The sequence below is a fragment of the Oncorhynchus masou genome, chromosome 31, assembly GCF_036934945.1.
Source record: "Oncorhynchus masou masou isolate Uvic2021 chromosome 31, UVic_Omas_1.1, whole genome shotgun sequence".
In the NCBI taxonomy this organism is placed as follows: Eukaryota; Metazoa; Chordata; class Actinopteri; order Salmoniformes; family Salmonidae; genus Oncorhynchus; species Oncorhynchus masou.
The window spans coordinates 49,496,569-49,512,790 of record NC_088242.1 but is presented as its reverse complement, the minus strand read 5'-3'; the positions used below and the strand labels follow the sequence as shown (position 1 = coordinate 49,512,790).

Below are 16,222 nucleotides of genomic sequence, written 5' to 3'. Positions count from 1 at the left end.
TATATATATATACAGTACATATATACATATATATATATATATATATATATATATATATAAACTCAGCAAAATAAGAAACGTTCTCTCACTGTCAACTGCATTTATTTTCAGCACATTTACCATGTGTAAATATTTGTATGAACATAAGATTCAACAACTGAGACATAAACTGAACAAGTTCCACAGACATGAGAGAGGACGGGGGTCAAAATAAATCAAAAGTAACAGTCAGTATCTGGTGTGGCCACCAGCTGCATTAAGTACTGAAGTGCATCTCCTCTTCATGGACTGCACCAAATGTGCCAGTTCTTGCTGTGAGATGTTACCTCACTCTTCCACCAAGGCACCTGCAAGTTCCCGGACATCTCTGGGGGGAATGTCCCTAGCTTTCACCCTCCGATCCAACAGGTCCCAGACGTGCTCAATGGGATTGAGATCTGGGCTCTTCGCTGGCCATGGCAGAACACTGACATTCCTGTCTTGCAGGAAATCACGCACAGAACGAGCAGTATGGCTGGTGGCATTGTCATGCTGGAGAGTCATGTCAGGATGAGCCTGCAGGAAGGGTACCACATGAGGGAGGAGGATGTCTTCCCTGTAACGCACAGTGTTGAGATTGCCTGCAATGACAACAAGCTCAGTCCGATGATGCTGTGTCACACCGTCCCAGACCATGACGGACCCTCCACCTCCAAATTGATCCCGCTCCAGAGTACAGGCCTCGGTGTAACTCTCATTCCTTCGACGATAAACGCGAATCCGACCATCACCCTTGGTGAGACAAAACCGCGACTCGTCAATGAAGAGCACTTTTTCCAGTCCTGTCTGGTCCAGCAAAGGTGGGTTTGTGCCCATAGGCGATGTTGTTACCGGTGATGTCTGGTGAGGACCTGCCTTACAATATGCCTACAAGACCTCAGTCCAGCCTCTCTCAGCCTATTGCGGACAGTCTGAGCACTGATGGAGGGATTGTGCGTTCCTGGTGTAACTCGTGCAGTTGTTGTTGCCATCCTGTACCTGTGATGTTCAGATGTACCAATCCTGTGCAGGTGTTGTTACACGTAATCTGCCACTGCGAGGACGATCAGCTGTCCGTCCTGTCTCCCTGTAGCACTGTCTTAGGCGTCTCACAGTACGGACATGGCAATTTATTGCCCTGGCCACATCTGCAGTCCTCAAGCCTCCTTGCAGCATGCCACGTTCACGCAGATGAGTAGGGACCCTGGACATCTTTCTTTTGGTGATTTTCAGAGTCAACAGGAAGACCTCTTTAGTGTCCTAAGTTTTCATAACTGTCTGTAAGCTTTTAGTGTCTTAATGACCGTTCCACAGGTGCATGTTCATTAATTGTTTAATTAATTGCTCATTGAACAGACAGTGTTTAAACCCTTTACAATGAAGATCTGTGAAGTTATTTGGATTTTTACGAATGATCTTTATAAGACAGGGTCCTGAAAAAGGGACGTTTCTTTTTTTCCAGAGTTTATATATATGGACACACCTACTCATTCAGGAGTTTTTATTTATTTGGACTATTTTCTACATTGTAGAATAATATTGAAGATGTCAAAACTATGAAATAACACATATGGAATCATGTAGTAACCAGAAAAATGTTAAACAAATCAAAATCTATTTTAGATTCTTTGAAGTAGCCCCCCTTTGCCTTGACAGCTCTGCACACTCTTGCCATTCTCTCAACCAGCTTCACCTAGAATGCAACAGTCTTGAAGGATATGCTCTGCACCTGTTGGCTGCTTTGTTGCTTTGTTGCTCTGCTTTGTTGGCTGCTTTTCCTTCGCTCTGCGGTCCAACTCATCCCAAACCAGATAGCATGGCGTATCACTGCAGAATGCTGTGGTAGCCATGCTGGTTAAGACCTGAAAAAGTGTGTGCGAGCAAGGAGGCCTACAAACCTGACTCAGTTACACCAGCTCTGTCAGGTGGAATGGGCCAAAATTCACCCAACTTATTGAGGGAAGCTTGTGGAAGGCTACCCAAAACGTTTGACCCAAGTTAAACAATAGAAATGCAATGCTACCAAATACTAATCGAGTGTATGTAAACTTCTGACCCACTGGGAATGTGATGAAATAAATAAAGGCTGAAATAAATAATTCTCTCTACTATTATTCTGACATTTCACATTCTTAAAATATAGTGGTGATCCTCACTGACCTAAGAGAGGGAACTGAGTTTAAATGTAAAAACGGAGTTTAAATGTATTTGGCTAAGGGGTATGTAAACTTCCAACCTCAACTGTATATACAATATATATTGAACAGGATTATCTATTTTGAATGCAATTTGAATGGAATTGATGTCACGCATGCTCTGATTTAAAGCTACAATTTTCAAGAGAGAGGCTGTTTTACAATAAAACAATCTTTACAATAAAAAAAATATGGTGACCCCCGAAAGCCAGAAGGAGATGTGTAAATTAGACGCGCATTCGGTCCTTACAGTATATAACTGTGGCATAGTCTATGCTGCAGCAAATGTAGGCATACCTGTCACAATAAAAAAAGTTACCATGGTGAGATGATAGGTCTGCATGCATTGTTAACTGCACCCCATACTGAGATGGGCTGTCTGTCCCCAACATGAGCATTGATGATTGATCATACAGAGAGCAGAGAGAAGGCTGTAGAGAAGGCATATTTAGACATGGCATAGTTGTTGATATAAATCATTTATTATAATTGACTGTTTTTTCAGTTATTTATCCTGGGGAAAGGAAGTGGTTTTCGACGGTAGATCTCGGCAAATCTCGGTAAACGAGTTGCCGCTATTCAACCATAGACTGGAACTCAGTAGGCCCAAACAGGTAGAAGAGAGACAACAGAAGAGAGAATTAAAAAAAACATTAAAGGGATAAATTGGCTAATCTCTTCAGTTCCCTGAGCTTTCCCTCTTGCCTGTGTGTGTGTGTGTGTGCTCCCCCAGTCCCCTATCTGCCTGACAGAGGGAACACACATCCAGCGCTGAATCTGCCCTCTGGACTAGACTCTATTGCGCCAAACTTACAAACACGCTCCCAGTTTAGAAATGAACTAACTCCACTCATGTCCTCTATCAACCATTGTATCTGATGGATCTTTGTCAGGTTCAATACCGAAATATGACATAACGAGGGACACTTACTTTCATGGTGGTCTATCTCCATAAGGCTCACTTCTATTTCTTTCAGGGATGTAGTGGTAGATAACTGGTGGGTAAACACAGTGCCTAAAAATAGGGGTAAACCCTAATTCAGTACTTCAATAATACTATTTTATTGGGTGCAATTGTGGTCAAATCATGTGGTTCATTGCAGAAGAAGGACTCTGGCCAAGTTGGGAGATGACCATGTACTCAGCATTTGAAAGGTGCACTGAGTATACCTGAGTTTTACCCTCCAGCTCTCAACACCGATTCCACTCCATACCAGGTTGTTGTGGGAGACTTAAGTTCGCTTACAGAAACTGACCCCCATGTGATTCTCTCATTAGTAAACAACCCAACAACCGCTTATTAATCTCCAAATAAACAATGAGTAACAAGTAAGGGATGAATTGACGTGACTGTGCGTCTGATCTAGATAGATACAATGCCATAGTATTTGACACAGACAACAGGCATAAGGAGTCCTGTATTGCTGCCTCGAAAGAGTAAGCTAGGTCTGTTGCTGCTGGCCTGTTCTGACTGGAGAGACATGTTGCATCCCTTTACAATGACATAATCCTTATACCAGACTATTAACGGGAGGGAGTTTTGACATAAATGGGCTTGAATTTGCATGTGGTGGACAAAGTTGTGAAGGGTACATGAATGAATTCAGTGTTCCAATCATATCATCTGTATGTCTTGTATATAAAATGTGATGCCTTATACTGTAACTGTATGCATTAAGTGTCATGCCCATGGCCTATGTCCTATATTTTTGTATTAAATGGACATAAATGGGTTGGAATTTGCATGCTGTTAATAGTGCACAGGTAGCGCAATGGGATCCAATGGTTATGAATGCCATTATCATAGCATAAGTTTTCTCCACATACTTTCTTGCGTACTACTGTATATGCATTAAGTTTCATAGTGAGTAACAAGTCTGTCTCTTTGAAGCGCAATCGTGTAACGCGAAATTCTGTTAGTTCTCTCGCCTGTGAGCCCGAATGGAGAGTACATGTAATAATATTGCCCTCCTTTGGTTCAGAATGAGAATACAATATTTCTGTGACACAATGTGAACCATTTGAAACTCTTCTCTTCCACTGAATACAGTGGCTGTCTGATGACGCAGTCAAATGTGAAGACCATAGAAACAAAGACCGATATAAGATTTGTAACAATACAATGTATTTATTAAAAAAAAAAATGGCCTCAAAATAAAAATACAGCAGATAAACAAAATATAGAAATATAAATACTTTCATAGCAGGTATATATATTTTCCACAGGTTCTTTCCAAGGCATTGAAGCTTTGCACTATTAAGTAATATATTGAGGTGTCCACCCAAAACAGAGGGAGCGATTTTGCATATTTCATTTTATTCTAAATAAGCAATATAGCAATCAAGTAAGTATGATAAAGAAAATGTCAAGATGATATTTCTTGCTTTTTATATGCCCTTATTTATTGGCTTGATCCTTTGAAATAATACATGTCATAAGTAAGCTACTTCCTTGACACCAGTCTCATGCTCTTGCTAAAACTCTTGAAGCTACTGAAGGTTTGGATTTAGGCAACTTAAAATTACGTCACAACAACGTTGAATAAATGTCTAGTGAGGATTCTTGTCTGTGTTTTACTGGGTTGTGTTCATTAGGCACCAAACGGAAGAAGAAGAAAAAACAACACAGAGGGACTAACTGGACTTGTCCAATAAGAAACACTCAATATCATTTTCTGTTGCAAAACATTTACAAAAGTTCTATGCCCTAATGAACAGGACCCTGATTTATCTTCTCTCATTCTTTCTCTTCCCGTTCTTCCTGGTTTGAGGTCAGCCGGCCTACGGAAAATGCTCAGTAGTCATCCCCGCGGCTCACCACTTCCTTACAAGTGGGCCTGAGCAGGATGGTGTGTTCGTACTGAGCGGTGTAGGAGCCCTTTGTGTCGCAGAGCGGCGGGTACGGGTCTATGATACCCAGGTCACACAGGTTCTTCAGGGCCATCAAGTACTTGCTCTCTCCCTGCCGGTCCAACCAGCGGCGGCAGAACGCCAATGTCCCGAAGTTCTCATTGATCACGTTTAGCAGATGCTTGGCCCTGGGAAGTCTTGACACAGAACAGGGAGAGAGGAGAGGGAACACACAGGAAAGGTGTGACAGTAACCCTTCAGCAGCACTTGAAGTAGAATGAAAAAGGTGCCAGTACTCATTTTAATTTAGTTTAATAGTACTCATTTTAATTTAATATTCCGGTACTCAAGCAGTAGAAAATGTGAGGCGAGCACCAATGCCCTTCGGTGATAAGTATGGTTTTTGAAATAACAGGTGAGTACAGTCCTAACATCCTGACTGCATCGGCCACATTGTATGCGTGAGTGTTGCAAAAATGAATGTACACATACATGTGTGTCAATCATTTCATCTACACTACTCGCACATGTCAATGAGCTTATGCTATGACAAATGCTAAAATTGAACTTGGTTCTATTTGAGACCACCCTCAGCGGGGATGATACAAGTCGGAAATATCTGGCTTTTAGGGATAAAGTATCTTCAACCTAGCTTTCTTTATCCCTGAAAACTGGATGTGTACCCCGTCCAGGCATTCCTTATTTTGCCTGCTACGTTAGGTTAATTTGAGACGCTTGACACGCTGCAAGTCCTGCCTCTCCCATCTCCTTATTGGTTTTCACGAAGATACAACCTCACTTGTTTGCTTGAAAGACGAACGAGGAGATATTAATCAAAGACAACTAAAAACGAACTAGGTTTCCCTTTTTTATTGATGAAATAATCTTTGGGAAAAGAGAAACACACAATTTTTGTATGATCCGGGTCAAAATTCTACAAAGAACCAGTTAAAAAGGGGAACATGTGCATGATCAGGTAAAATAACAACCCAATGTTCATCTGCCAGGACAAACTGCTAGCAACAGCTGTCCACCTAAATGTCCATGAATGTTTCATGTGTGTTTCAACCTGTCCCCAAGTGAATACAGTTGGTTCACAGTTGGTTTTGGTATTTTAACCTGAGTGTCAAGATCATGTCTGGTGGGGATAAACAAAATCAACCCACGCTCAGGGCCCGGTGTAGTCATAGTGTAAGAATAATTCACAAATCTTGATCGCAATAATGAGTAGTTATTTGGGAAGTGAGATCATTTGTAAAAGCTGTCATTCTGCACAGTGTCAATGCCCTTGAGTGCCATGAGTGTCTCTGATGTCTTTAACAGAGTCAAGACCAAATTAAATCTACAGAGTATACAAAACATTAGGAATACCTTCCTAATATTGAGTTGCACCCCCTTTTGCCCTCAAAACAGCCTCAATTCATCGGGGCATGGACTCTACAATGTGTTGAAAGCGTTCCACACGGATGCTGGCCCATGTTGACTCCAATGCTTTCTACATTTGTGTCAAGTTGGCTAGATGTCCTTTGGGTGGTGGACCATTCTTGATACACATGGGAAACTGTTGAGTGCGAAAAACCCAGCAGCGTTGCAGTTCTTAATTCTTAACACTCAAACTGGTAGGCCTGGCACCTACTACCATAACCCATTCAAAGGTTTTGTATTGACCATTCACCCTCTGAATGGCACGGATACACAATCCATGTCTCAAGGATTGTGTATACCCGTCTCCTCCCTCATCTACACTGATTGAAGTGGATTTAACAAGTGACATCAATAAGGGATTGCTTTCACCTGGTCAGTCTATGCCTGTGTTCGTAATGTTTTGTACACTCAGTGTAGCATTCTACTTAGCATTGATGTTCCGTGTCATCAATCAGCATTAAAATCAGGTGAGGCTCTCAATCAGTGAGCACCGACCGAACCGAGCGACCAACCTTATTGGCACGTGTCCAACATTGAAGTTCTTCATGTAATGTGAGCACTCCATGTCATCGTGAACCGCTCCCCTTCCTGTGCTGCCAAATGTCTCGATTGCGTACACCTCACCTTCCTGTGGAGCATAAGGGTAGAAGAGGACACAGTAAACTCAGCAGATTAGAAACAACTGATTGACCGTAATCCATCTGCAATTTACATAAGACCAAAGTTCTTCAAACTGAAAGCCACTACTGGCAATTGGGAACAGCCACAAGGAAACAGGGAGAGATGCCATTGATAACCTTCTGCTAACGAATGTAGATATTTAGAGATGACATTTTTTACAAGAATCAACATCATAGATGAGCAAACATTTTTCTCAATGTCATTACAGTTACTCCATCATCTCTTAAAGTGTTCTCACACACACAATCTGGGTGTGATCTATTGAAGAGGTCTTTATCACACACACACACACACACACTAACTCCTCCTTCCCCGCTCACACACACAGAGCTCATCAGCTCTCTATCAGGACTTTGTGGTTGTTCAAGGCCCTGTGGTATTAGCTGATAACATTGCGACACCCTCCCTCCTTCTCTGTCTGCTCAGATAATCACTCAAAATGAGAGCAGCCTCGTGGCATGCCCCGCTGACACCAATACACTCTACATAGAGAGACAAGCACACACCACCATGTAAGCAAGCACACCACACACACACACACACACACACACACCACACACACACACACAAAGAGGGTAATGGCCCTAACGCACCAACACTCACTCCGGCTAAAAATATAACCCTCAAACATGCCACATCAGCAACTCATTGCCTCTCTTCCTGGCTTCGTTGGAAACATCAGCAAAACGCACCACTCAGCAGCTTGCCAATTAAAAAGGTTCAATTCTGTCCAAACTGAGTTAAGCATTGCAGCTGTCTTGGCGGGGGTGGGTGGGGTGGGGGGGTCCACTAGCCTAGATTTGTGACCTTAGGCTAGTGAACCTCAACCACACCCAACATTTCCATCCTCAATCTCCTCAGATCCAGTAGCCTCGTCACAGATCTGTTTGTGCTGTCCTGCCAACAATGACCACAGGAATACTAGACAGCACACACAGGTCTGGGACCAAGGTACCTTTCCTGGGGCAGGTATCTATGCAGGTATCTAGGTGATATCTTCTCCTTTAAGTGAGGTAAATGGTCATTAATTGACTTTGAGTGGTGAAAACGCAATGTGCTTCGAGATGCAATAAGGAGTTTCAAGAAGTGGCGCTACTCACTACTTGATGCTTCTGGCTGGTAATGTGATTAAAGGTGTAATTAAAGCCCAGAAGAGGGTGCCTAAGGAGGTGTTGGAGTGTGTGTGTATGTGTGTGTGTGAGAGAGAGAGAGATGTGAATCCGAGCTCATCTCGACACTGTGTTGTAACTCTACATAGTCTAGAGATGTTCTTTCAATAACACTTAATCAAGGGTTTTAATTATATGCTACGTTTTTAAAAGATAGACATTCTGAACTGATCAAACTTGCAAGAGAGGAGATGTGTACCTAGAGTTTGTTGTTGCAAAAATGGCAGGAAAAAAAGAAGTTTTACTAAATTGCACCCGAAGTAACATCTCAAAAAACCTTCTGTTCAAATGAATAAAATCCAGTCCCTATTTAACATCCAGTCCCTATTACATTTGGTGGCAGTAGTGGAATTTGAACCCACGCCTCTGAAAAGACTGGAGCCTGTTTGATTGACAAATGAGCACAAGAGGATTAAGGTTACCTCCATCCTGGTAGCTTCTCCTCCCTTGACGATGGGAACAGTCTTGCCTGCGTGTATCCTGTACTGTCCAATAGAGTGGCCATTGAGGTTCCTGATTGGCTTTACTACATAGGGAAAAAATATATATAGAAAGATTTTTTTAAAGCAATAATTTATATGTATTAATATACCTGCAGTATTTCTATAGTTGTAATATGTATATATCTTTATATATAAATATATATTTATATATCTGTCATTGTAATTTCCCAAATCAAACCAGCAAACATAAAAAGAGGCAAACCGTTTCCTATATAAACAAACCAACAAACAGAGAGACAGACAAACAGAAGGAGCCTGATACCTTGGTATGTTTTCCCATCTATCTCCACCTCATAAGACTCCATGACCTCCTGGATCGTTTCACCCACGTCACATAGACGCACATCTATCCCTGCACACTGGGAAAATGCTTTAAACTTCAACAAGCTCTCTCCACAGGGATCACAAATGGACACGAGTTGACGCGTACACAAGCATTCATCAGCCGTCTCTACAGAGCTTATTATCAGACAACTGATGAGTGAGAGTTACATCGCACACCCTCTTATGTTAGCTAGTATCCAAGATATGGTCATTTAGCAGAAGCTTTTATCCATGCGGCGTACAGACATGTCGACATTAACGGTGACAGAATACAGTATATTCAGTATTTGTGGCCCATGTGGGAATCAAACCCTCATGGTGTTGCCAGCATCATGCTCTAGCCCACTGAGCCATTGGAACCAAAGTCATGGATGAATGGGCTGAGTTACCTTGATGCCTGTGTCGGTAGCATCTCTCACAGCCTCCAGTAGTCTGTCATACTTTGGGTTGAAGGTCACGGTAAAGGCACAGTCAATGATTCGACCTAAAACACCAACGACATGAACATAAAGGACATGAGGAGGTAATGCTTTTTCTGACGGCTTGTTTCAGCTGATATTCTGATATTCACGGAGTGTAATTACTAGCTCATTATCATGCAACTACAGTACCATTTTACCATTTTATACTTCAACAAGTGTATCAGGTAAGGCAAGACTGACAGTAAAAGAGGGATCCTCAATCCTGCTTTTGGAGAGACTGCAGTACTCCAGGTTTTTGTACCAGCTCAGCAGTGGAACGAACACCCGATTCAGCTAATCAAGGTGTTGAAGATCAGTTGATTAGTTGAATCAGATGTGATGGGATTCAATTGCTGGAACAACAAAAACCTGCAGTATTGCGGATAGACTATTATTGCTTCAAAATGCAAGTGCAACCAGATACATACATTAGGCCGGGTATCTGTAAAGCACTTTGTGACAACTGCAGATGCAATTTTACCTCAACTAACCGGTGCCCCCGCACATGGACTCTGTACCGTTACCCCCTGTATATAGCCCTGCTTGTTGTTTTACTGCTGCAGTTTAATTATTTGTCACTTTAATTTTCTATTTTCAACTTTTTACACTTTATTTTTTCTTTTTTTCTTAGCATGCTTGGATAAGGGCTCATAAGTAAGCATTTCACCGAAATGTTGTATTTGGCACATGTGAAAAATAACTTTTGATTTGAAACAAGCTTTCTAAAAACATTTTATTGAGAGATTGACAGAACTCAGTGCCAGTGCTGACCATTTATGTGTGTGACAAAGTTTATTTCTATAAATAAATGTGATTGATTGATTGAAGTAACACAAAACAAAACTACAGACTGAACAGAAACTGAGTGTCAGCGTGTTAACTGACCGTTGATGTGCGTGCCAAAGTCTATCTTGCAGACGTCGTCATACTGCAGTACTGTGGGGTCTCCAGCGTTGGGTGTGTAGTGGGCAGCAACGTGGTTGATGGAGCAGCCAGTGGGGAATGCCAGGCCAGCCTTCAGACCATTCTCCTTGATTAGCCTCCTACTACAACCCTCCAACCGCTCACTGTTGACACAAGAGGTCAGGTTTAACATACAGGATATGTTCACTTCAGAAACATACAGGTGACTGCCACAACAAAGGAAACACCTAACATAAAGTGTTAGGCCACCACGAGCCAGAACAACTTCAAAGCACTTTGCCATATATTATACAAGTGTCGACACCACTGTTCCACGAGCAATTCCATCATTTGGTGTTTTGGTGATGGTGGTGGAAAATTGTCTCAGGCACCGCTCCAGAATCTCTCATAAGTGTTCAATTGGGTTACGATCTGGTGACTGAGACGGCCATGGCATATGGTTTACATAGTATTCATGCTCATTAAACAATAAAGTGACCACTAGAGCCCTGTGGATGGAATAATTGTTATCCTATGGGGGCATAGCCATGGTAGGCAAAATAATGACCTGCCCTACATTTTTATACATGACCCTAAGCATAATGGAACGTTAATTGCTTAATTAGCTCAGGAACCACACCTGTGTGGAATCACCTGCTTTCAATGTAATTTGTATACCTCATTTCCTCAAGTGTTTCCATGATTTTGTATTTTTTAGGTTAACCGTACAATTGAATAAAGTCTCACTTATAGAGCAGTCCGCCAACCGCTCACTGACAGACAGGGACCACGGCAGACATGGACAGGTGTCACATTCAGGATATTTTCACTTCAGCAACACAGGTTAACCATGCAGGTTAATAAATTCTCACTCAATGATCTTCAATGTTGCCCCTGTAGCGCTCCAGAACCAGCTCAGCAGTGAAACACCTGATTTAGCTAATCAAGGTGTTAAAGATCCGTTGATGAACGAAATCAGGTGTTTCACTGCTGATCTAGGACAAAAAAAACTACAGTTACGGCGACTCTCCGGGTGCAGGACCGAGAATCACTCAAGAATCTCAAATACATCAATAAACAATATGACTGAAGTGAACAACAGGCAAGTAGTATAACATGACAGTTTGTAAAGTACCAAGGCCTATATGATTTGTGAATGAACCTCACCAGATGTCAATCATGGTCATCCCAGGTTTGATCCAGGTATTGACGTAGTTTCGGACCTGTCTGTGGGCCTCGGCAGCCTGACGGAAGTCATTCCACATCTCCTCGTTAGCCTTGTCTAGGACCCTCTTCTCCTCGTGGGTGGTCCTCCACGCTGCACTGCGCCTGGTGGTGAGGAACACACGCTTCATGTGCGTTTTCGTATGTGTGTGTGTGTGCGTGTGCGCACACGCCGGTGTCACATGGAGTCACACGGAGACATAGACACACACAGACATGTATGAACAGTCACAAATGCACACACACACACACACTTTCAGTACACACACCCCACAGACAGCACATTCTTTATCATCTCATTATGCAAATGTTTTCTAATGGGATTATGATGTCAAACAAAACGTTCAGGAAATGATGCAGCATACACTGCAGTTTATAATGCAGGCATAGATTAACAGTGTGTGTACATTTTAATGTAGTGTATGCAGCTATAGATGAGTTTGTGTCTAATTCATTATTATATTTAACCTTGATCAAACCAATAAAGTGGATAAAGACAGAATTGAGGCACATCCAATATTTTTATTAGGTATCAGAGTATGAAGTATGATGGACTGTAAACCACAGAGGCCTCGATAGGATCTATGACCACCGCACTGCATAAAGCCAATGCAGTTGGTAGAGGTGACATACCCGTCTTTAGATGGGGGATATTCACACTCCTCTCCTTTTGGGAAGTCTCCACTGGGATACAGCTCACAAATAGGGATGGAGGGAGGGTCAGTCTGTCCCTTCACTGTGGCCCAGATAGGAGAGGGAAGGAGGGAGAGGAAGGAGGGAGGGTAGGACGAGAAGAGAGAAGGACAGGGGAAGAGTAGTAGAGAGAGGTTAGCCTCTGCAGATGTCCAACCCATTGTTGCTATTAGCAACACATGGTAAAATATTGTCACAGCACATGCTACAGCATGGTTCCCCAATAAGTGGCCCGCAGGTGATTCTTTGTCCCCCCCCCCCCCCCCCCCATGTTTTCTGAGCAAAATAATCAATAAAAATAATAATGTTTAATCACCAGAAAATGAGTTCACCAGAAAATTAGCTCAAAGTGATTTTAATTTCAGGGAATCTGTTCCCCAATATGTCAACGCATAAATAATAGAGAGGCATACAGTTAAAGTCGGAAGTTTACATACACCTTAGCCAAATACATTTAAACTCAGCTTTTCACAATTCCTGACATTTAATAAAAGTAAGAATTCCTGTCTTAGGTCAGTTAGGATCACCACTTTATTTTAAGAATGTGAAATGTCAGAATAATAGTAGAGAGAATTATTTATTTCAGCTTTTATCACATTCCCAGTGGGTCTGAAGTTTACATACACTCAATTATTATTTGCTTCACGGTTGGGATGGTGTTCTTCAGCTTGCAAGCCTCCCCCTTTTTCCTCCAAACATAACGAGGGTCATTATGGCCAAACAGTTCTATTTTTGTTCCACCTTTCATCTTTGTCCCCATGTGCAGTTGCAAACCATAGTCTGGCTTTTTTATGGCGGTTTTGGAGCAGTACCTTCTTCCTTGCCGAGCAGCCTTTCAGGTTATGTCGATATAGGACTCGTTTTACTGTGGCTATAGATACTTTTGTACCTGTTTCCTCCAGCATCTTCCCAAGGTCCTTTGCTGTTTTTCTGGGATTGATTTGCACTTCTCACACCAAAGTACGTTCATCTCTAGAAGACAGAATGCATCTCCTTCCTAAGCAGTATGACGGCTGCGTGGTCCCATGGTGTTTATACTTGCGTACTATTGTTTGTACTGATGAACGTGGTACCTTCAGGCGTTTGGAAATTGCTCCCAAGGATGAACCAGACTTGTGGAGGTCTACAATTTTTTTCTGAGGTCTTGGCTGATTTCTTTTGATTTTCCCATGATGTCAAGCAAAGAGGCAGTGAGTTTGAAGGTAGGCCTTGAAATACATCCACAGGTACTCCTCCATTTGACTCAAATGATGTCAATTAGCCTATCAGAAGCTTCTAAAGCCATGACATCATTTTCTGGAATTTTCCAAGCTGTTTAGAGGCACAGTCAACTTAGTGTATGTAAACTTCTGACCCACTGGAATTGTGATACAGTGAATTATAAGTGAAATAATCTGTCTGTAAACAATTGTTGGAAAAATTACTTGTGTCATGCACAAAGTATATGTCCTACCCGACTTGCCAAAACTGTAGTTTGTTAACAAAAAATGTGTGGAGTGGTTGAAAAACAAGTTTTAATGACTCCAACCTAAGTGTATGTAAACGTCCGACTTCAACTGTATCTGATCGTATCCCAATGTAATGCAGGATTGAAATGATTCTGTTTATGTCAAATATTATGTCTGTTTGGGATTCTTGAGGCCAATTTGCAATGTACAAATTATTTAGAACTATGTTCCGGCCCCCTGGCCATCAGCTGAAGGAAAAAACATCCTACGACTGAATGTAATTAGGGATCCCTGTTATACAAGGAGTATGACAGTATATGCTTACAAGGTAGCTACCTAACGTATAATGTCATGTGTATAACATTACAGGTGTACAAACAGTGTTCGAGAGGCAATCTCTTCTCAAGAAACAAACCTCCTCAGGTCAAACAAATGCCAATATGTTTTTTTTATGCCATCTGTGAGCCATCAAAGGTTGTCTGTGTATCCACTGATGTAACAGAAGGAACTCAAATCATGCAGCGGAGGAAAAAATCCCAACATCAATGGCAAGAACAAACTCACCTCCTTTCTTCTTCTTCTTCTTCTTCTTCTTTTTCCCTGCTGAGTTCTCAACATCTTCTCCATCTGTTGAAAACACATTGCTTATTCTCTTAGCAAACATGACGTGTTCAGTCACAATTCACAGTGCCTGCAGTTAACTGTTTACACTGAAGGAGTTACGTTAATGCACCACCACAGCAGATGCAAACTCATGCCACGTCAAATTCTGAGTTTGTAGGATTAAAGGAGCAAATCGGGACTTCAAGATCCGTATGAGAATGATAACGACAATGATGATGGTGATAATGACGTTAAAGAGGACTTGAGAAGTGGTTCAGTCACAATACCCAGTGCAGTTCTTGCAGTTGATGTAGTTTGTTAATGCACCACACTAAATGACACCAAGCCCGTGTCACATGTTGAGATTGAGTATGAGAATGATTATAGTGAATGATGATGATGATCATGATGATGATGAAGTTGAAGTCAAAGAGTCGTTACCATCCACTCCATCGTCCACCTTCTCTTTGTCCTCCAGCAGAGCTTGCTGCTCCAACTGTTTCGTCACATCACCAACACCTCCTCCGGTATCTCCATCCCCCTCAGCCTCATTTGTCCCTGCTGCAAAGTCATACACACATACACACATGTGCGCACACACACACACTCAGTGAGTAAATTGTTCATGGTTCTGAGTCATTTTGAGAAAGTGCATAGACTGTGATCAGAACTTGGCAGGAGCCATGCATAATTTCAATCTATACCTTAGGAATCAATATCCCAAGGGCATATGTAGGTACCTTGCAAGATTATGCCATGCCATTTAGCCCTTCTGAAACGGGACTTCTCTAGTCTATAGAGAAATAGTTCAACGTGCTCCAGAAAATAAGATCAAGTCCACATGTGTTTTTACAAGATAAGATAGCCTTTGCTTGTCACATGGTTTTGTCAGCAATTCATGTAATGCTAGAGCATGCTTTATTTTTTAGCCCTAGTGGAGCTCTTTTATAAGGCAAGGCAAGTGCTGAAAAGTCCTGGAATATCACTGTCATACACAGACAATTGATCTGGTATCTGCCTATTACTGTTGAAAGCAACATCCTTAAATATTCGAATTGGACAACACTCCATCAAACCAATAGAAGAAGAGACATGTCAAGCCTCGAGAGAGGCTTTGCCCAGTTTCCAGATGTGCATCTGCCTGTTAGCCCTCATAACGGGACAGGGACCAGGTTTTCCCTCACAGGTACGGGACAACTGTGACTTTACTGCTTTTTTACGCTATGGCACAAATGGGAGCCCTCAATAATTGGCTATTTTCAAAACGGCATTTATCCACAATGTCATGCGTCTTACCTGGAGCAGCAGTCTTACTCTTTTTCTTTTTTCTTCTCTTTTTCTTCCCTGATTCCGAGGGCTCCTCGTACTCTTTCTCATCGTTCTCGCCGGCGTCCCCATTGAGAACTTCGGGCGCCTCCAGTTCATACTGCATTGTCTCGAGCTCCGCCATGATCAGCGGCAGGAATGAAGTGACGCATGAACTGCTAGGAGCCTCCAGTGGACATATTCTGAAACAGTCATCAGCTGCAGCCTGTGGCTGGCTGTGCTCAAGGGAGAGCCTGCCTGCCTGCCCCGGTAGAGGCAGCTGAGCCATTAATGATTCAGACTTCCCAAACCGCATTTATATACTAGCCTACACTCTTTCTTGTCACTAAGATAGGACGTGTTTAGTTTTCTCTTTTGAGGTCAAGAAGTAGGCACTTTGTGCAACTTCTTGACCTCAAG

At 42.2% G+C, this 16,222-nt stretch overlaps 1 protein-coding gene across 1 annotated transcript; it reads right to left on the bottom strand.

Annotated features, from left to right (window-relative positions):
* Positions 1–4,316: 4,316 nt before the first annotated feature.
* On the bottom strand, positions 4,317–16,156 carry LOC135524058 (methionine aminopeptidase 2-like). Its single transcript, XM_064951209.1, has 11 exons — positions 15,794–16,156; positions 14,939–15,058; positions 14,459–14,521; positions 12,387–12,489; positions 11,697–11,858; positions 10,512–10,693; positions 9,555–9,649; positions 9,104–9,200; positions 8,761–8,864; positions 7,001–7,116; positions 4,317–5,260 (listed from the first exon to the last, which is right to left on the bottom strand). Exons 1-11 carry the CDS (start codon positions 16,116–16,118, stop codon positions 5,008–5,010), a joined length of 1,620 nt encoding a protein of 539 aa, XP_064807281.1. The 5' UTR covers positions 16,119–16,156; the 3' UTR covers positions 4,317–5,007.
* Between the last annotated feature and the right edge of the window lie 66 nt (positions 16,157–16,222).

Excerpts from the sequence above, each read along its gene's own strand:
- LOC135524058 (XM_064951209.1), bottom strand. The coding sequence starts at position 16,118 with ATGCGGTTTGGGAAGTCTGAATCATTAATGGCTCAGCTGCCTCTACCG. Across the intron at positions 14,522-14,938 it reads GGTGGACGATGGAGTGGATG|ATGGAGAAGATGTTGAGAAC; the intron begins GTAACGACTCTT and ends TGTTTTCAACAG. Across the intron at positions 10,694-11,696 it reads ATGACCATGATTGACATCTG|TGAGCGGTTGGAGGGTTGTA; the intron begins GTGAGGTTCATT and ends TTGTGTCAACAG.